General features: G+C 24.4%; 2 protein-coding genes across 5 annotated transcripts; one reads left to right on the plus strand and one right to left on the minus strand.

Moving 5' to 3' along the window:
- The first annotated feature begins 629 nt into the window (after positions 1-629).
- On the plus strand, positions 630-17,998 carry LOC122502547 (NADPH-dependent diflavin oxidoreductase 1). Of its 4 annotated transcripts, XM_043612685.1 has the most exons (12): positions 630-855; positions 2,417-3,871; positions 6,238-6,317; positions 12,144-12,264; positions 13,035-13,116; positions 13,200-13,330; positions 13,588-13,733; positions 13,947-14,032; positions 14,164-14,310; positions 14,437-14,745; positions 14,875-15,077; positions 16,916-17,998. In XM_043612685.1, exons 1-12 carry the CDS (start codon positions 776-778, stop codon positions 17,049-17,051), a joined length of 2,976 nt encoding a protein of 991 aa, XP_043468620.1. In that variant the 5' UTR covers positions 630-775; the 3' UTR covers positions 17,052-17,998. The 4 variants fall into 4 exon arrangements, with proteins under 4 accessions (XP_043468620.1, XP_043468611.1, XP_043468598.1 ...); XM_043612663.1 differs by lacking the exons at positions 630-855; positions 2,417-3,871; positions 6,238-6,317 and adding exons at positions 7,924-8,107; positions 11,396-11,440; XM_043612676.1 differs by lacking the exons at positions 630-855; positions 2,417-3,871; positions 6,238-6,317 and adding an exon at positions 7,345-7,838.
- Positions 17,999-19,297: 1,299 nt separating this feature from the next.
- Positions 19,298-21,941, minus strand: LOC122502568 (E3 ubiquitin-protein transferase MAEA). Its single transcript, XM_043612699.1, has 5 exons — positions 21,607-21,941; positions 20,696-21,107; positions 20,238-20,550; positions 19,749-20,058; positions 19,298-19,539 (listed from the first exon to the last, which is right to left on the minus strand). The coding sequence occupies exons 1-5, from the start codon at positions 21,640-21,642 to the stop codon at positions 19,438-19,440; spliced, it is 1,173 nt and encodes a 390-aa protein (XP_043468634.1). The 5' UTR covers positions 21,643-21,941; the 3' UTR covers positions 19,298-19,437.
- Between the last annotated feature and the right edge of the window lie 210 nt (positions 21,942-22,151).

Consider the following 22,151-nt stretch of genomic DNA (forward strand, 5'->3'; position numbering starts at 1 on the left):
ACAAGCACTGCTACCAACCCACTTCACTTTGACATTTTTTTCCCATTTTCTTCACTTGTCCAATTAAATTACATAAACTGAAAATTAAATTTCATTCAAGTAATTTCCGATTTTCAATTTCCCTACTTTTTCAAAAATTATCTAAAGTTTTTGTAATGTTAAACAATATTTTTCTCACATAAATGTCATGTTGGCTAAAGTGTAAACTCATTCGAGATCCGCTTCCGGGTTTTAAAATGTCAATTAAAATATTCTCCCCGATTTCAGTTGAAAAACCCTTTTCTTTAATTTACAAAAACACTGAATAAATCATAAACATAAATTTTCATAAATAGGAAAATTTTCTTTTCGACTTTTTTGTAAAGAAGCCAAAAAAATGCTGCTTATAAAAAAAGGCGCGATTTTTGAAAATTTCCACATATGTTCGCGCACGGAAAATTGGTTTTTCTCATTTTATGTAAAAATACAACACAGGTTGCGAGCCAAACGGGATTCGGCCTTCGAAATTCATCCTTGACATTTGATTGAGCAAGATGTAACATTGATCAAATGAGGAAAATTGTGAAAAGAGATATTTTTTTTATATTGCCTTTGCTCCTTTAATGACAAAAGTAGTCACGCGAGGGAGATGTGTCCCTTGTCGTCTGCTACAAAATCAGCTGTTGTTGAACACAATTTGTTTCTGCAGTTTCTACGATTTCTGCAAATGTTATATAAATATTTCATTAAATCTACCGAGATCCTTTGACTGGAATTCAATAATAAAGAGAGAAATATGAACGTTACTATACTTTACGGAAGTGAAACCGGAACTGCTCAGGATACAGCGGAACAAATTTGGAAAATTGCTAAGAGGTTAGTTTCACTTTTTCTACAGTAAATAAAATAAATTTTTCTAAAAGTAATTACGCCTTTTAAATAAATCCTGTTTTTGAAAAATAATTAACTATTTACAGATTTAATTCTCGTACTCCAGGCCTTGCACTCATCTACTAAAACCTACTATTTACTACTTTTTTTACGATTTGCTACTATTTGGATATTTTTTTTATTTGTTACTTTAAAAGCTACTTTTTACCATATTTGAGACACACTTTTAATTTGTTAACAGTTTAAATAACAAAAATTTTAATGAAGTTATTGGCAAAAATTCAAAAAATTATAATAAAATTCTTTAAAACGATTCAACTATTTTCACAAATTTAAATTTCTCGTCATTCGATGATTTTCAATATCTACTATTTAAATACAAAATTGTCTACAAGAAATGTTTATAAAGTTCGTTCCAAACATTCAATTATTTTCATAAATAAAAAATTTTTCACAGGAATTCAATTATTTAAAACAGAATTTTCCGAATATTTTTCGAAAAAAATTAAGAATTTAAATAAATTTTTATAAAATTCTTCGCAAGAATTCAATTATTTTTAATACAATTTTAAATAAATTCCACGAAAAATGTAATTATTCTTAAAAATTTTAATAAAACTTTATATGGAAATTCAATTTTAAGAAACATTCAATTGTTTAATAAATTATTTATTTTTGTATTTAAATACTTGAATTCTGGTAGAATTTTCTAATAAAAATTGATTTAAAAAATAATTTTAAGTTAAAATTTTAAGTTAAAAAATGTAATTATTCTTAATTCCGTTAAAAACGAAAGTATTCTTAAAAATTTGAATAAAATTCTTCGAAAAAATTCAATTATTTAAAGAAATTTGATATAATTTGTTTTGTAGAGTGTAATAATTATTTTCAATTCATTTTTAATCACAGTTCTTGAATGAATTAAATTATCAAAAATTTTAATGCAATTCTTCGTAAAAATTCAATTATTTTCAAAAAATGTTGATAAAGTTCTTTATAAGAATTCAAATTTAAGAAATATTCAGTTATTCAATAAATTATTTTTTTTCTATTTAAATAATTACTTTTTTGTAGAACTTTCTAATAAGAATTGATTTAGAATTGAATAAAATATAATGATTAAAGTTTTGAATAATTTTATTTATTTTCAAGAAAAAAATGATTGAATTTTGAAAGAATTACTTTTGTAATTTTTAGAAATAGTTAAATTTCAAAAATGCGTTCTATTGAAATCAGTTGAAATATTTTAATTTCTGTAGACAAAATAAATCGGTATTTAAATATTTATTTTAAAAAATTCGTCTATTTTTGAATGTAATTAAGAAATTATATAAAAAATTGAGTCGTCAAGTTTAATTTCTCGATAGCTTCTTTTTTAACACTTTTTTTTCTCTATTTAAGCTACTTTTTGCTGCTTAAAAATTAATTATCGAGTACGAAGCCTGGTATTCATTTAATTTATTTAAGATCATATTTAGATTTCAATCACATTTCAATAAAATTAATTTATAAATCGAATAATTGTCTTCAAAATCAATTTTTTCAGGAACAATTTAAAATGTCACATTTCCTCCATGGACGAGTATGATATTGAGAATTTATCAACCGATCGGCTTATTATTTTTGTCGTCGCAACAACTGGACAGGGAGAAGTGACAACAAACATGAAACGATTTTGGCGATTTTTGTTGCGTAAAAATTTACCAACTGATTTACTGAAACATTTACAATACGCAGTTCTTGCTCTTGGCGATAGTTCCTATCAAAAATATAATTATGCTGGTAAAATGCTAAATAAACGTCTCTCACAATTAGGTGCTCTAGAATTAATTCCCATTGGTTTAGCAGACGATCAACACGATTTGGGAATTGACGCTGTCATTAGTTCATGGTCACAAGAATTATGGAGGAAAATTTCGGAAAAATTTCACATTCTAATTGATAACATTTCAAATTCAAATAGTCCTGTAATAGAAAAATTCAATATTAACCTAATCGAAAAAGAGGATACAAAAATTGAGAAATCAGATATTTATTTAAAAGAAGTACAAGTGAATAAGGTGTTAAAAATCGGAAATGTACTCGAAAATACACGCACTACTGCCAAGGATCATTTCCAAGACGTGAGACTAATTAAATTTAAAGCACCCGACGTTGACTATCAACCAGGAGATATTCTTTATCTAAGACCAAAAAATTCCGAGAAACAAGTACAAAAATTCTTTCAAGTTCTAAACGAGAATAATGTAAATGTCAAACCGGATATGATAGTAGAAATAACCGAGAAAGAAATTCGTGTTCCAATTGTTTTACAACAATTCCTAACCCTCAAGGAAATTGCCGAACAATATTGGGATTTAAGTTACAAACCAAGAAGATCGACAATACAAACTTTGGCATCAATCAGTGATAATGATTTGGAAAAGGAGAAATTAATTGAATTTACAATGCCTGCTGGCCAGGAGGATCTTTTCAACTATATTAATCGCCCGAGGAGAAATATTATTGAAATGTTGGCCGATTTTCCCCATACGACCTGTAAATTAACATTGGAATTACTCTTTGAAATAATGTCGCCGATAAAACCCAGGGCCTTTAGCATTGCGTCGAGTTTACGACAAACTCGCGACGAAATACACATTTTGGTTGCTGTCGTTAAATATAAGACAAAATTAATTGACACGAGATTTGGTTTGTGCTCGAATTGGTTGGCAAATTTAATGGTTGGCGATTCAGTGATCTATTGGATTCAGCGGGGAACGTTTAAATTTGATAATTCGAAACCAATGATTTTAATTGGACCCGGAACGGGCGTTGCACCGTTTCGTTCATTATTGCTGGAGAAAGCGGTTGTTGAGAAAAATTTAAAGAATTGTCTTCTATTCTTCGGATGTAGAAATCAAGAGAAGGATTATCATTGTAGGCAGGATTTTGCAAAAATGTGTAAATATAATAATTTGAAAATGTTTTGCGCTTTCTCTCGGGACCAGGAGGCAAAAGTGTGAGTATTGTTTTTAATCAATTTTTTCTCTTTTTAATTCTTTTTCTTTTCCTTTTTCAGGGCTCGAACCAGTGAAAGTATTTCAAAATACGGTCTTTACGGACCAAAAATAAAAATTACGGACCAATTACTTAAAATATAAATTAAATTTTTTCGTAACTAAATAAAACTTATCAACCTCATCAACAAATTTTTAAATAATTAAATTCTTTGGACGAATTATAATAATATTTTTAAGAATGATTGCATTTTTTGCGGAATTAATTTAAAATTGTATTAAAAATAATTGAATTCTTGTGAAGAATTTTATAAAAATCTATTTAAGTAATTGATTTTTTTCGAAAAATGTTAGGAAAATTCTCTTTTAAATAATTGAATTCCTGTGAAAATGTTTTTATTTATGAAAATTCAATTATTTAAATATAAAAATAAATAATTTATTGAATAATTAAATGTTTCTTGAAATTGAATTCTCAAAGAATTTTGTCAACAAAATTTTTAAATAATTGATTTCTTTTGACGAATTTTAATAAAATTTTTAAGAATAATTACATTTTTCGAGGAATTTGATTAAAATTATGTATTAAAAATAATTGAAATTCTTCGATGAATTTTACTATTTATTAAAATAATTGAATTAAATTATTTAATTATTTCAAAAATAAAATTTGTAGAAATAATTTGTAGAAATAATTCTTTAGACGAATTCAATTATTTTTAATACAATTTTCATTAAATTTTTCAAATTTTCATTTTCATCGAAACAAATTGTTTTCAAAATTTAAAAAAAATTCTTGCCAAGAAATTAATTATTTTAAAAAATATAATTTTTTTGAAAGAACTTGATTTTATTATCTAAATCTTTAACTAAAATTAATTTTTAAATGAATTTTTATTAGAAAATTCTACCAGAGATACTTGATCTTTTGACAAGAAATTTATTAAAATTTTTGAAAATAATTGAATTTTAAAGAAAAATTTTATTATTTATAAAGATAATTGAAATTTTTTAACATATAATTGAATATATATATTAGAAAATAAAAACATGAAATAATTTTACATAAAAAATTCGTAATTAAACTTTTTCAAAAAATTTAATTCCACAGAATTGTTAGTTAAAAATATGTAAAATTCATATTTTCAAAGATTTTAATTTGAAACCTTTTTAAAATTAAATTATTTAACAAATTTACGCTATAATGCTTTTAATTTTCATTTATAATCTAAAACTTTAACTAAAATTCATTTTTAAATTAATTTTTATTAAAAAATTCTTCTAGAATTCAATTATTTAAATACAAAATAAAAATAATTTAATGAATGTTTTTGAAAATTCAATTCTCAGAAAGAATTTTATCAATAAATTTTTAAATAATTGAATTTTTTTGACGGATTTTAATAATACTTGAGAATAATTACATTTTTCGAGGAATTCAATTAAAATTCTATTAAAAATAATCGAAATTCTTTGTTGAGTTTTATTTTTTATGAAAATAATTGAATTCCTAAGAGGAATTTTATTATTTACGAAAATAATTGAATTCTTGTAAAAATTTTATTATTTATGAAAATAATTAAATGTTTGCGTAGAATTTTATCAACAATTGTTTTCAATAATTGAATTCTTTTGGGAAATTTTATTAAAATAGTAGATATTCAAAATCATTGAATTCAGGAAATTTTTTTTAAATAATTGAAATTTTCTCAAGAGTTTTATTAAAATTTTTAGAAATAATTAAATCCTTTTAAAAATTTTATTATTTCTGAAAATAATTGAATTTCTGTGGAATGTTTATTATTTTATGAAAATAATTAAATGTTTGCGTAGAATTTTATTAGTTTTTTTTCTAAATAATTGAATTCTTTTGGAAAATTTTACTAAAATAGTAGATATTTAAAATCATTGAATTCAGGAAAAAATTTTTATAAAATAATTGAAATTTTCTCAAGAATTTTCTTTAAATTTTTTGAAAATAATTGAATCTCGGAGAAGTATTTTATTTATTTTTGATGATATAATTGAAATTTTAACGATAATTTTTTAGAAATTTTCGAACATAATTGAATTTCTCCGAAGAATTTTATTACTTTTGAAAATAATTGAATTTCTCCAATTATATTTGTAAAATTTCTTTAAAATTCTCTAAATTATATCGTATAATTTACTAATACTTTTCGTCCTTTTTCAATTAAATTACAGACTTTACGCACCTTTTTTTAAAAAAAAATCTGACTGTCACGAAGTTCAAGCAATTTTTCGAACTTAAGTTTGAGCCCTGAACTTTTTCTTCTTTACTTTTTGTTTTCTTTCTTTTTACTATTTTTCAAAATAATAAATTCTAATTCTCCTTTTTTGATTGCAGATATGTTCAGCACATAATTCGATTACAAGGGCAATTATGTTGGGAATTTTTGTGCAACGATGCCAATATTTACTTGGCTGGCAATTCTAAAAATATGCCTAATAGCGTGCGCGAGGAGTTTGTTAATTTAGCGAAGAAGTTTGGAAACATGAATAACGAGGATGCTGAAATTTTTATTAGTCAATTGGAGAAAAACAATCGATATCAATTAGAAACTTGGGCATAATTTTCCTCTTTGTTTATTATAAACAAAATGTCTGTGATATATTTTTTAAACAGTGGTACGTAGTTTTTTATTATTACAAATTAAAAACTTTCAAAAATTCAATAATGCCTTAAAAAATTTTTTACAAATTTTTTCTTTCTTTAACTTTTACTTTATTTTTTATAATAGAGAAACATTTTTGAATTTTGCTATAATTAATTATTTACTTAATTAATCAAATAATTCACTAGTTAGTTATTTAATTAATCAATTTATTAAATAAATTTTATTTAATAAATTGATTACTTAATTAATAAATAAATTTATTTATTTATTAGATGAATTAGTTATTTATTTAATTTATTAATTAATTAATGCAGAATGTAAAGAAAGTAAATTTAGTTTTTAAATAATTAACGAACTTTTAAATGATAATATTCAATCAATATTTTCGATATGTATTTTCCATTTCAATCCGATAAATTCTGTTAATTGCCCTTTGCCTGCGATTAATAAATAATCTATACGTGCAATTGTCAATGTTTCTTTATCCAGAGAAATGTACTACATTGTTGAAGGTTGTTTATATAAATATGCAAAAAAAATATATATATGACATGTAATGTGAATCTACAAGTGTGAATTATGAATAAGAGATTAACTTCGGTACCTTGATAAAAAAAAAACCTGTTCTCAAACAAGTTAAGCAACAATTTACGCCTGAAGAATCATTCTTTGTTTCCCTATAAAACAAAAGCAAATTTTTATTTTCTTATCAGAAGAAAAGAAAACATTTTTTTTCAATAGTTTTAAATTCAAATTCGGGATTCGGATATTTTCGGATCATTTCGCCTCTTATCGCTGGCTGCGAGCTTTGCACAATATTATTCAAGCACTTGAAGAGAGGGTTGACTAACCTAACCTCAAAATTGTCTCTTCAGAACAGTAAACGAACTGAAGGAAAATGGTTCGTCTCGTGAGTTGTTGTGAAAAAAATACCCTAAAAAATCCATTTTGATGAAATAATTCTCTATTTAATTAATTAATTCGATTTTTTAAAGTTTGACATTGAATTAAACGATCGATTACAGTGTGTTTATTAAAAGGAGGAAAAAAGAAATATACAAAAATACACCGGAGTGATCCGCCCATTGTGTATATTAAAAAAGTTATTCAAGACCGGATATTTTGACATAAATTGAATAGCAATTAACTGAATGAAAAATAGAATAGCAAAACAATTTGTTGATAATTTTCTTTCTGTGTGATTTTTTTATAAAAAAGAAAAAGAAAAAAATGGCGGGTACATATACAAAAAAAGAATTTGGAGCAGGTCCTGAGGAACAGACGCTTCTAAAAGATGTTAACGGAGCTGCAAGAATTTTACCACCAAAAGGTATAATTAAAAAATAAAAATAATTAATTACTTTCCTTCTTTGCAAAATTTTCATCTTTTTTTCCCTCAATCATCACTACGCTTTTTCTCTCTTATAAACATGCGATGTTCCCTCACCATGTGCTTCTCTTTTATACTCGTGTACTTTTTTTTCTTTTCCTTTTTCTTTCTTTTTCTTTTTTCGCTTCCTTGGCAAATTGCCCAAGCCGTTTTGATCGCGTCCAAGACTTCAGGATTCTTTACAATACAAAAGTATTCTTCTTCCTTACGCAAGTATTTTTCTTTTGATTATAAACTTTTTCACGTGGGTTGGTTGCTTGTGAGAAATTATTAAGCCACGTGAAGAGAAAAAAAAATGTGTCAAGTTATTGGTATTTTCATAATTGTTGTGTCTAAAAATATAATACAGTGTGAAATCATTTTATTTCAATTGAACTTGCATGACTATTGGCTAATGTATAGAGAGAGAGACTAGAATATAATGTAATCTGCCGGAGTTCATTATCCTCTTGTCATAATAAGCATATTTTTTTTTCACATTGATATTGTCCACGGTGCTGACTTTACTGCTCCCTATTCGACTAATGATGCTTTTAACTCGTCTACCAAAACTAATTTACTTAATAGCTCTTGAGGCAAAAATTATCTCATCGAGGACATTGGAAAATTCTTCGAAAATAAGAAAGTTTCTTTCAATAGAAATTGTTAAAAGTTCATCAAGTTTTTTTTCCTTCAAATCTTAGTCTCATTTTTAAATTTTTACTAATTTACTTTTTTATTTTCTTCTTTCTTTTCTTATTTTCTTGTATTTATTTTTATTTTGTTATTTTATTATTTAATTTTTTATTTTCTTTTTATTTTCTTCTTTCTTTTCTACTTTCAGGGTTGCCACAAATATTTAATTTTTAATTCAAACCTATTGAAATTAACAACTTATCAAAATATTATTACAAAACATGAAGAAATCGACCACTCTGAGTCTTTTACTCGGAGTGATCGCCTTCTTCATGTTTTGTAATAATTTAAATTACCATAAAATTTTTCAAAACAAAATTAATTATTTACAAAAATCCTAATAAAATCCTTCGCAAGAATTCAATTATTTTTTTCAAGTAGTAAAATTTCTCAAAAAAAATCAATTATTAAAAAGAAATTTAATAAATTTCTTTTGCAATAATTTAATTATTTTCATAAATAATAAATCGATTATTCGGTAATTTATTTTTAAATCAATTTTTATTAGAAAATTCTAGAAGAATTCAATTATTTAAATTAAAAAATAAATAATTTTTTGAATAATTAAACGTTTGTTAAAAAATTAAATTCTCATATTAAGAATTTTATCAATAAATTTTTAAATAATTAAATTCTTTTAACAAATTTTAATAAAATTTTTAAGAATAAAAAAAAATTAATTTTTTTTTTAATTTCTCGAGGAATTTGATTAAAATATTGTATCAAAAATAATTAAAATTCTACGATAAGTTTTATTATTTATGATACTAATTAAAATGTTGCCAAGAATTTTATTATTTATAAAGATAATTGAGAAATTTTGACAAGATTTTTTTTTTAATTTTTAAATATAATTGAATTTTTGCGAATAATTTTATTACTTTTGAAAATAATTTAATTCTTTCAACGTATTTTATTTAAGTTTATAAAAATTACTGAATTTCTGTGAAGAATTTTATTATTTATATAAATAATTGAATTCTTGCAAAGAATTTTATTCAAGTTTATAAAAATAATTGAATTTCGGTGAAGAATTTTATTATTTATAAAAATAATTGAATTCTTGAAAAGAACTTTGTTAGATTTTTTTTAAATAATTGAATTCTTCCGACGAATTTTATAAAAAAAAAATTTTTAATAATTGATATTTTGCCAAAAATTTTATGAAATTTTGTATTTTAAATAATTGAATTCCTGTGAAAATTTTATTATACTTGTGAAAATAATACGAAGTTGAAGTCCACAACGTTTGTCAACGAAATAAATTTATTTAATGTATTCAAGTATTATTTTTAATTTAATATTTAATTGCAAAATAATTATTATCAAAATATAAACATCAATCTTTTATTTCGAAATATTTTTGTGACAATATTGCAGCGTCATTTTTAATTAATTTACTAAGTTTAAAATTTTTTTTCGTTGATCAACGTTGTGGACTTCAACATGGTGAAAATAATTAAATTATTTCGAAGAAATTTATTAAAAATTTTGTAAATCATTGAATTTCTGTGAAATTTTGTCAAGAATTTTATTGAAATTTTTAAAAATAATTGAATTTCGATGAAGAATTTTATTATTTTTAAAGATAATTGAAATTTTGACAAGAATTTTTAAAAAATTTTTTAACATAATTGAAATTCTGCGAAGAATTTTTATAAGTTTTGAAAATAATTGAATTTCTGGAATCATTTGTAACTTTTCCAAAATTCAATTTTTTCCAGTAGATTTAATAAAAATCTCTTACTTTTTCCAAAATTTTCTGACCTATTTTACTGTCCCTGACTTTTCCCTGAATTCCCTGACTTCCCTGACCTGTGGCAACCATATCTTTTCTATTTTTCTTGTATTTATTTTTAATTTATTTTATTTTTTGAATTTTTATTTTGTTTTATTTTTTTCTTGTATTTTTTTATTTTCTTTGATTTTTTTTTATTTTATTTTTTTCCTTATTTACTATTTTCCTACAATTTTTTTGTACCATTTTTATTACTTTTTCCTCAATTTTTATACGTCTTTTTCCAAATTCCATTTTTTGGTGTTTAGTTCTGGAAGTCACAAAGTGAATTTTTTAAATTCAAGAATACAAATACGAGAAAAAATCTTCGTCTTCTCTGAGTTGTGTTGTAATTATTTCTTCTAAAAGTAGCATATCTTCTAGGCACGGAATTTAAAAAAAAAAAAAATTTTTTATCAACTTTATAAGGTATCGAATTAATAACAGTCTTGTGTTGCAATGTTCTCTCTTTCTCTCTCTGACAGCTGATAAGAAATTGTTTAGAAAGCTCTTCTTTCAATGGCAATCTCATTTTATTAATTTATCAATCGCTGGAGAATTTAAGCTCTTGTGATCTGTAAACTTACGAGAGTTATCTCGTAAACATATTGGAGATAAAGCACAGAGATGAAAAAATTTATTGTTATTATCAGAGAATTTAGTAAAAATATTTTACAATTTTTTGTATAAAAAGTATTTCTTTTTATTTATATGTAAAATATTTTTTTTTTCAATTTTCAGTTATTTTCTTTATTTAATTTATTTATTTATATTTATCTATTTATTTATTTATTTATGTTTATTTATTTATTTTTATTTATTTACTTTTATTTATTTATTTATTTTAAGTTACTTTTTTTGGTTTCCAGACAAAAACAGAAAATACTTTTTCAGAATTTCTAGACAATCTTAATGTACGAATATATTATCTAGAATACGAAGTAATTATGAATTTGCATGCGGCTAATTTTAATTTTTGAAATATTTCTACTCTATTACTGTTTTATTTATTTATCTCTTTAAAGTGTACACTCTTTCTGTACAGGTCACAACATTACTTACTATACTTTTAATTCTTCTCTTTCTCATGGTAATTTCCTTTAATTTAATTATGCCTATCGTTTAATTTATTCCAATTCACTGTCTCTTGTTGATAAAAAAGTATATTTTTCTCTTATATATAAATTTCACGAAGAAAAAAGAAAATATTTTTTCACTTGAAAAAATTCACTTTAAGAGATAATGATTTTTTTCACGTGAAAAAGCTCTTAAAATCTCATTAAGTGATAATTGTCTTTAAATTTTTATTTTCCGAGAAAAAAAAATCAGTTTTTAATGTTTTTTTCGAGTTCCAAAAAAAAAAATTAATTGGAAAAGTACTTTTTCCTTTTTTAAATATTGAAAATAAAATAGAAAAAGAAATTAGTGAACATAATTTAAAAATAATGTGTAAGTCTTCTCTCGAACCACTTATATTTCAATTAATCATTTATTTCTTTTGCTTAAATTGTATTCGGTCATAAAACGAAATTTTATTGAATCAATTACACTTATAAATTGATTCAAATGATGATCAGGAGCATGATAATTTATGGCCAGGCGGTTACTGTGTCGTTTAGATCAATGCTCTTTGTATATTTCTATTTTTAAATTTTAAACTCGCTAGACTCACTTCTATTTTGACCTTAGTCGAGAATTTAAAAATTTTTTTTCTTCTTTGTGAAAAAAGATTTTAATAATACATAAATCATCGAAAAATTTAAAATAAAAATTTTATTTCTTTTTAATAACAGGTTCTGAACCAGTTCGATTGTCACCTGGCTGGGAAGGAACAGGCAGACCAGACGACGAATTAAATTTTAAAGACATGACAATGGACCAGTTAGATTTGGAATTAAATCCTCCCAAGGATCGGTGAGTTAATAATTTTATTTAATTAATTAAATCATATTTTATAATATTTATTTTTTTTAACAGATAGAATTTAATATTTTATTTATTTTTTTGTTTAATATATTTTTTAAATCTAAATAAAATTATTTCTTATTTTTTTCGTCTAGAGGTTTAAAGCAAAATTTTTACCATCTCAAGAAATAAAAATAATTCTACTCTACAAAAATAGAATTATTTTTATATAATTCTAGATATTTGTAAAATATTTTTAAAAGTATAAAAAATAATGCGGCGTCATTTTATTCGTGCTTACAGTAAGCAAAATTTTAGTTTTTTATGGAAAAATAGTTGCGAATTTGACTAAATTTTATGGACGATAATAATAAATTTTCAAGTTTTTTTTAAAATTCGAAAATTCATTATTTTTATTTATTCAAATACTTCTTTAATAAATATAAATATTTCTGTATTTTTTCATTTTCTTCAATTTTATTTATTTTATGTTTATTTTTTTCAATTTTGTTTATTTTATATTCATTTTTTCCAATTTTATTTATTTTATATTCATTTTTTTCGATTTTATTTATTTTATATTCATTTTTTCCGATTTTATTTATTGTATATTCATTTTTTCCGATTTTATTTATTTTATATTCATTTTTTCCAATTTTATTTATTTTATATTCATTTTTTTCCGATTTCATTTATTTTTTTACATTTTTATTTACATTATGTTCATTTTTTCAATTTTATCTATTTTATACGAATAAGAAAATTTATTTTTCTTTCAGATTAAATATAGTATATTTTATTATGGTTCTGCATGGAATTGGAACTTTAATATCGTGGAATATGTTCATTACGGCATTTGATGTAAGTAAATTTAAAAAAAAAAAATATTTTCAAGAAATGGCAATTATTATTTCAATTTTTTAAAAAATTTATTCTTCTTTCAGTATTTCACGGTTTTTAAATTAAGCAGCAAGACTGAGCCAAGATATCAAACCTCTTACCAAGAGGAATCTGCCTTGGCAGCACAAATTCCGAATCTGATCTTCAGTTGGTTAAATATTTTTGTCCAATTGGGGTTCGTATTTTTTATTCTATTTTCTATATTATAATTTTTATACTTCATTAAAATTTTGTAAAAAAAACATCTTTATTTATTTCTTAAAAGTGAATTAAAAAAAAAAGAAATTATCTGCAATTTTTTTTGTAAATATTTGTCTCAATTCTTTTATTTCTATAATATTTATAATTTTTTTTCTTTTATTTTCATTAGTATTTATAAATTATTTTCTTTTATTTCCATGGTATTAACAAATTATTTTCTTTCAATTACAGTGGAAATTTAACAACACGAATTGTTTGGGGAATATTTGCACAAGTCTTAATTTTTGTATTCACAATCGTCCTGGCAATGACTGATACGAGCGCTTGGATTCCTGAATTTTATTGGACCACCATGATCACTATTGTTTTATTAAACAGTGAGTTTTTTTATAATCGTCAATTATAATATTTTATAAACCGACGGAAAGTAAAACCACAGACAAAAAATTCTAACACTTATTTTCCAAAGTCCTGCGGTGAAAAATTTTATTGCGTGTGGTTATACTTTCCGACGAGTCATATTATTTTATTTCTCCACCTTTCGGTTTTTCGGCGAATAAAAAAATTAATAAATTTCTTTTTCTTTCCAGCTGCGAATGGTATTTATCAGAATTCCGTTTATGGAATGGCAGCTAAATTGCCTGGCAAATATACCGGTGCTGTTGTCCTAGGATCGGTAAATAATTCTTTTCTTCTTATTTTTTTCCTAAGTTTATTATAGAAATTTTTATTTAAAAATATTTAAATACTTTTAGATATATTAAATATAAATGGTTATAATTACTATAAATACTTTTCTTTTGACAGAATATTAGCGGGACATTTGTATCTATTATTGATCTGGTTTCGAAAATACTGTCGCCAAATCAACGGACAGCCGCTATTTATTACTTTATAACTGCTCTTTTCGTACTTCTCACATGCTTCGATACTTATTTCGCTCTTCCAATAAACGTACGTATAATTTACATTATTTTAATGAAAATTCGATTATCTATAATTATTTTTCGTTAATATGATTATTATTTTTGGAAGGTGTGAGAATTAAATTTTCCTTTCTTTTCTTTTTCAAAAACACAGAGGTTTTACCGATACCACGAACTTCTCGCTCAGAAGGAAATGAATAAAAAAAGAATCGGTGGAAAAGCAAGGGGAAAATCGTTGAGACCACCATATTGGAAAGTTTTCAAACAATGCTGGGTACAATGTTTCAATGTGTTTTTCATATTTTTTGTAACACTCACAATTTTCCCAAATGTTGCCAGTAACGTTAAGCATTCAGATCCAAATTTCATAATTGAAGAGAAATATTACGCAAGTGTTATGTGCTTCCTTACATTCAACGTCACAGCCATGATCGGCAGTTACTTCGGATCTAGATACCAATGGGTAAATTTAAATTTAATTAATTGTTTTTCTTTTATTGCTATTCATTGACAATTTTTTTGCTATTGTATTTATAGCTTTTTTTTGGTTTGTATTTCGTATATTTTAGTAACGAAAATTATTAATTTCCAGCCAGGTAAAAAGTACGTGATCATTCCAATTCTCTTGAGAGTGTTGTTCATTCCTCTTTTCTTGGTTTGTAATTATCAAGTGGATAAGGCGGCGAGAACAATTCCTATTTTAATTAACAATGATTGGATATACTTAGCTATTGGTCTTGCAATGGGCTTCACAAGCGGATACTTTTCTTCTATGACAATGATGTTCTGCTCCAGGTAATAAATTTCTTTCTATGTTTCCAATTACAGACCTCGGATATTATGACTTTTTTTACTTTCTCGACTATTTTCAAAAAATGCGATTTTTTCGACTTATTTTAAAAAATTGCGACTTTTTTCCAAATTTTGTAACAAAATATCAAATTTTTTAGCATAAAATGCATCTTATTTCGATTTTTATAGTGTGAAAAATAACTATAGACAAATTTTTCAAAATTATATTTTTGAATAATTTTTTACGATTTTTTTTACGGTTTTTTTTCGAAATTTTAAAAATATACGTATAATTAAAAAAGTTTTAGAATAATTGAAATATTTGTAAAATTTAATTGAAAATAGTTTTCTTTATGTATTTTATTACAATTTTTAAAAATCAACTTTTGGAGAATTTTAATTGAAAATTTTTAAAATCATTAAATTCTCAAAAATTTTAATGAAAAATCTTCAAGAGTGTATGTTCTTCTAAAAATTATATTCAAAAAGATTTTAGAAAAAAGAAATTCTTAGAATTAATCCATTCTAATTTTAAAAATTTTTAAATATGTCTTTCAATATTTTCACTTTTATATTTCAAAAAATTCAAATACACACAAAAAATAATAACATTAAAATTTTTTAGAATTATTTTTAATATTTTGGAGAACACAATACTATGTTTAAAATTTTGAATTAAAATTCTTCAAAAAATTTATTAGTTTTCTATAACTTACAGAAATTCTTTTAAGAAATTCAATTATTTTCAAAAAATTACAGTAAAATATTTTTTTTTAAACTAATTCTTAGAAATGTTTTATCATAATTTTTTAACAATCAATTATCTTCGAACAAAGTAACTGGAAATTCTTAAAAATTTAATTTTTCAAACCTAACAAAATTTTGGAAAAAACATATTTATATTATTATAAAATTAAAATTCTTTAAAAATTCTTTTATTTTTAAAAGTATTTATCAAATTTCAATTATTTCCAATAGATTTTATCAAACTTGAATTATTGTTATTAGATTTTATCAAATTTCAATTATTTTTAATATAGATTTTATCAAATTTCAATTATTTGGAAATTTTTCAATTGTACATTTGTTTTAAAATACTATTATCTTTCAAAAATTATTTTAAAATATTTAAAAAGAATTAATTTTAAGAATTTCTTTATTACAATTTTGAAAATATTACTTAGTAACTTTTAAAATAAACAATTATTATAAATAATTGAATTTTTGTATTTAAATAATTGATTTAGAGATAAAATTTAGTTAATAGTTAGAAAATAATTGAATTTCGAAAAAACTATAGTTGTAATTTTTAGAAAATATTCAGAAGGTATTAAATTGAAATTTAAAAATTTTATTTCCTGTAGAAAAACAAATAAGAAAGTATTTAAATATTTAACAAAATTATTCGAGTTTTGAATAATTGAATTTAGAAATCAGTTAGAGGTCAGGAAAATAAAAAATAAAATTTGTGTGACAACACTGAATTAAATAAAACGACTTTTTCGACTTTCTTTTGTATTTTTAATCGACTAAGGCGACTTTTTTTGCGCCTTAAAGTTGATCCGAGGCCTTCAATTATTATATTAACAATTAATACTCCTAAAATTCTTTAAATTCAAATGAACGAAATTTATTTATTTCTTCTTCGAATTAAAATTTTGTGTCACTTTTAAAAAATATTGATTTTAAGTTTCAAAAATTCATTTCAAAACATTTCATTTCCTAAATTCAATTATAATATTTAATTATTATATTTACATTATATTCAGTTAAAAAATTGAAAACTATTTCCTTTCATTGAGAATTTACTTTAGAAATTAATCATGAAAATTTTTTTACAGTACGGTTGAGCCACAGTATGCGTCGACAGCCGGTATGTTAGGAGCAGGTTCATTAATTACTGGAATTGTTTCGGGACTGACTTTCACTCGTCTAATGCCCAAATTGGTTACCTGGACAATTTATCAGAATATTTGAGTTTTAATGGATAATTTAGGGAAATTTTTCAATCTAAATTTCGGATAACCGGGATAGTCCAAGTTTTTTGCGATGATAAAAATAATAATTCACAAAATTTTGTAAAGAATTCAATCGACAATTGTTTTATTAAAAAAAAAAGAAAAAGCCTTCGCAATTTGTGACTATCGAGTCACAAAGTCCAGTAGCTACAAGGACTGAAATATTGAATCGTATTAAGTTACAATCTCGTCAGCAAAAAAAAAAAAGGAGAGAAAAAAACGGAAAAAATAAGCGACAAATCACTTTTTAAAGAATAGCATTTACTCGATTGACAATTTGTCGTAACCAAAATGCCTTAATTGATGAAAAAAAAATGTTGAGTCTCTTTTTGGAGATTTTTCCGAAGCCGCTTTAAAGTGCACATTTTTTTTTTTAGAAATTGTTTTAATGAAAGTAATTTTTTCATTTATAAATCAATAATTTTAATCAATAATTTTTGTATAGACGATTAATGTTAAATTGATACTCAATTTTTGTCACTATTTTCCTGTCTTCGTAAATGTTTTAAATGATTGTTGAAAGAGAGAGAGAAAAAAATAGATTTAGAATGTTTTGTTGCAGTTTATCGTAAGAAATTTTACATCGTTACTGGACTTTTTTGTACTGTCATTTTTTTATCTTTATGTATCTGTTATTATTTAAGTATCTGCGAATATTGTATACTAGTTGAGACGAAGATTTGCGGAAAATGATGAGGTTTTTATTGCTTCGTATAAATGGTACGGAAAAGGAACCTTTAATTAAGTGAAAAAAATTTTATATTTCCTTTTTAATAGATAACTATTTTCAAACTATTTTTATCTACGATTTATGTATTTCTTTTTTGTCTACTTGAGGTAATTTACCTTCGGATTCGCTGGGACAAATGTTAATTGGAAAAACAGAATATAATTTTACTTTTTTAATTGCTATTTGTTTTTCTTTTTTCAATTCTCTCCGTAAATTATATTTTTCTAAATATTCTAAGTTATTCTGACACTTATTGTTTTAATTAATAATAAAGTAATTCGTAATAATTTATTATTTATTAACTATTAAGTCTTTCGTGTGTTTTTTATGTAAAAAAAAGTTAAAAATGATTTTAATATATTTTTACATTTAAATAGAGTATAAATTATTTTTTTAGGAATATGCGTATTTCTTTTCACAAGAGAACGAGTAAAAATTTTTGTGAATATGGTCGCTGGCAAATTACCTTGAAATTGACATCACTTCCAATGCCTATTAATTAAATCTAATTACTCCTGAAATTTTCAATAAAAAAAGAATTGTTTTTATAATTTAGAATATTTGAAGAATGCTAATTTTCTAAAATAACATAATTAATAAAAATACTATGACCAATTTTTCAAACTAAATCGCGCATCAACTCTTCGTAATTTTTTCATAAAATCCACAATAAAATTCCAATATAATATACCTCGATTTATAATACGCTAGGCTCAAAGTAGAATAAAAATTTTAAAAGATAATATTTATCAAGAAAAAAATTCCTATCAACCCTCTTCAAGTAATTTTAAAAAATGAATCGCAATTCTAAAGCGTAAAGTTTATAGAACTACACGAATTTTTCAATGCTTATTTGGAGTCCAACTTTTTTCCTATAAATAAAAAAATAGGGACAATCCAACAAGAATGCAGACAATAAAACTTGAATGAATTTTTCAATCCGCAGGGAAATTGGTATTGAGCGTGGAAAAAACTATATAGCTTAGAAGCGATATTTTTGTATAATTAAAAATACCAAGAATACTCCAAACTTTTTTATAAACTAAGTTCCACACATTTTTTTACACATATCACACCTCATAATTTAGATTTTTGAAATTTTCAGCCATTATAAAAGAGAGAAAAAAATCCACAGCGTAAGCTCAACATATTTGAAATAGAACAGATTCTTTTGTTCGATAAAATTTCTGTTCTATTTCTATATATAAATATTATAGAAATTTATTGTATAAGAAATGAAAAAAATGTTACTCGAAAAAAAAGATACCTAACTTGTTAAATAATTTACCGATAAAATGCGACTTGTGTCCTAATTATAAAATTGTTTTCATGCTGCAACAAATAATACTACAATGTTAAATAAATGAATATGAATTAAAACCGTTTTTTAATTTTTCACTCGAATTGATTTCTTTTTTTTTCTATCATTTTAAGAAAAAAATTTTCGACCAAAAATTAAATTATAAAAATGAAAATTTTGACTGAAAATATATTTTTATTCGAGATTTTATAAGTAAACATTACTATTAAATTAGAGGATAATATTATATATATAGAGAGAGAGAGAGAAGAGAAACAATATAATACACTTTGTGCTCTGATGTTAACATTTTTTTTACATAACGTAAACCTTTTCTATTTTTTTATAAGCAAATGCTTCTTTGGTTTTGGGACAGATTACCGTTCCATTGTTCTCGTGAGCCATTTTTTCCAAAGCCTGGGGAAAAGAGAAATTCGATTAATAATCGAATGAGACAAAAAAAAATAAATTTCTCGAATTATTTTTTTCCCAAGGTTCATTTAGAAAAATAAATTGATAATAATTATAGTTAAATTATAGTTATAATTTAGTTTCTCTTCTATAAATAATGATTAAAAAAATGATTTAATTCGTAATTAAAAATGACTAATTAAAAATTTACTTACTTGTTCACCATAAACATAGCCATTGGGCATCATCATTGGTTGATTGTATTCATTAAGAGGTGTACCACTTATACTGCACACAAGTCTCGATTGAGAGCAATGAGCGAATGGCAATGGATTCGCCAATTCATTGAGAGATTCATTACAAACTGGACAACTTGGATTTCGTCCCTCCTTATTGCCTCCATAGCATTGTGGTGTTTTTAAAGCAGACAAACCAGCTTGCAGGGCAACCGTAAAAACACTCTGACTTGCAAGTTGAAAGAGTCGATAGTTCTCGTGACGGAACTGTTCAATAAGTCTATCCCAACTGTACAGAGAAAAAATATTACAATAATTAAAATTAATTTCAGAATTTTCTTATGAATTCTAAAAATGTAATTATTTCCAGTAGTTTTAATAAAAATCCCTGACTTTTCCCTAACTTCCCCGAGCTGTGTCAATCCTGATTTAATTATCAATTTAAAATTCAGTAAATTTAATTATTACCGTTTTTCGTCGAGCAAATCTTTGTAAGGACTAAGATAAGGATTGGCAGGAAAAGCCAATTGTCCCATGCAGCATTGAATCTCCTGCAATTGATAATCATCGTAATTTGAGAAGCATTTTCTAGCGTGTTTCACAGCGTCTAATCGACGATCGGCGCGAACCAATTCTATAAATTCTTGAACGCGTAAATTAAATTCCATTGTACTGCCCAATTTTCGAAGTTTCGAACGATTGTCATGACACCATCCCAAGCAACGAGCTGTCTCATGATTCGCCAGTGAATTTTCCACTTCCTTCGACACCATAAATACATCTGGAAAATTTGTCAAATAAATTATTTGCCACATTCTATTTCTAATAATTAGTAATCTAGCAAAAAAGAATAAATTTGAACATTGAGAAATTTAAGAAAAATTTTTTTTAAAATTGGAAACAAATTTTTCTTTTTCAACAATTACCAATGTTGGTCAAGTCACGAAGTTCACTGGCGTCAGCCAATTTCATTGCAGTTTGATAATATCCTTTTCGAAGAAAATATTCAACCAGCATTCGATCGAGTCTCTGTCGTCGCCATTGATTAACGGCGCTCGGCGAAGTATTCGAGTGATCTTTCAAATGATCCAAACGTCGTTTACACACCATTCCAGCCTGAAGCTCCTCGGCAATAGATTCTTCAGCTTTTCGTTTTAAGACTTGAAGCCGGGCAACAACTCCGCCCAGAAGACTTGTTATATCCCCAGTGGGAACTCTTGTCCCATCCTCGGATAATCCCTTTTCCAATTCATTCGCCGCTGACTGGACATGAGACACCTCTCGATCCAGTGTCTTTTGTGCTGAACGAAATTTCTTGTTCAGCAACTCGTACGGGACCTGTGAATAAATATAAACATTAATTTTATTTCATTTCTCTCCACATTCAAAATTAAATCCATATTCATAATTAAATCCATATTCAAAATTAAATAATTGCCAAAAGACAATTGAATCAGTAATTAAATAATTTCCAAAAAACAATTGAATCAGTAATTAAATAATTACCCCAAAAAGAATGGAATCAGTAAATAAACAATTACTCCAAAACAATAGAATTAGTAATTAAATAATTACCGTAAAATAATTAAATCCCAAAAAATCAACTATCATATCATAAACATCTGTTATCACCCAAATACCGATTCTGTGTAACTCAAAAATAGAACGCAAGAACAAAAAAAAAACTTCTCTTCTTAACCAAAATGACACACATTATTGATTAAATTAAAACAACGAGAATTTTAATACTCACAGGAAAACCTTGAACTTTTAAAGAAATTAGCAAAACTATAAAGAAATATATTACATTTTCTCTTATCTATTTAAAATAACTCACCTTCAATGTCGGATGTTCTAGACTCTTAACATCCATTTTTAGTGTCACTTTTTAAAAGACAAATCTTTGTCGAATGTAGTTGACAAACTTTTTTTATTATTATATTTCTTAAAGATTTCGAAAGTTCAATTCACAAAAATGATTCTGCAATTTAAGAGGAGAAAATTTCACTTATTCAATTGAAGAGAAATTATAAAAACTTTACATTAGAAGTAAACATTTTCATGTTTTTTTTAATGCCAGCTGATTTTTCGTAAACAAAAGACAGGAGTGAATGGAAGTTTATGTCAGAAAGCAATGAATACAACGCAATTTCTGGACAGAGATCAACATCAAAGATTCCAAAACGTGATCATTTTCCCAACCTTCCATTTCACGCATGCGTGGAATTGTCGTTTATGTGGCCAGAGATGGGTAGGTACGAAGTTGAAGTATGAAGTTCAAAAGGAGTATGAACCAACCTTGTCGAATTAAGCTTGTATCATTTTCTAAAAATGCGACGGAGAACAATCCAGGGTCACATAATTTCAGGCTCTTTGGAAAAT

The sequence above is a fragment of the Leptopilina heterotoma genome, unplaced genomic scaffold (assembly GCF_015476425.1).
Source record: "Leptopilina heterotoma isolate Lh14 unplaced genomic scaffold, ASM1547642v1 Lhet_108, whole genome shotgun sequence".
Lineage (NCBI taxonomy): Eukaryota > Metazoa > Arthropoda > Insecta > Hymenoptera > Figitidae > Leptopilina > Leptopilina heterotoma.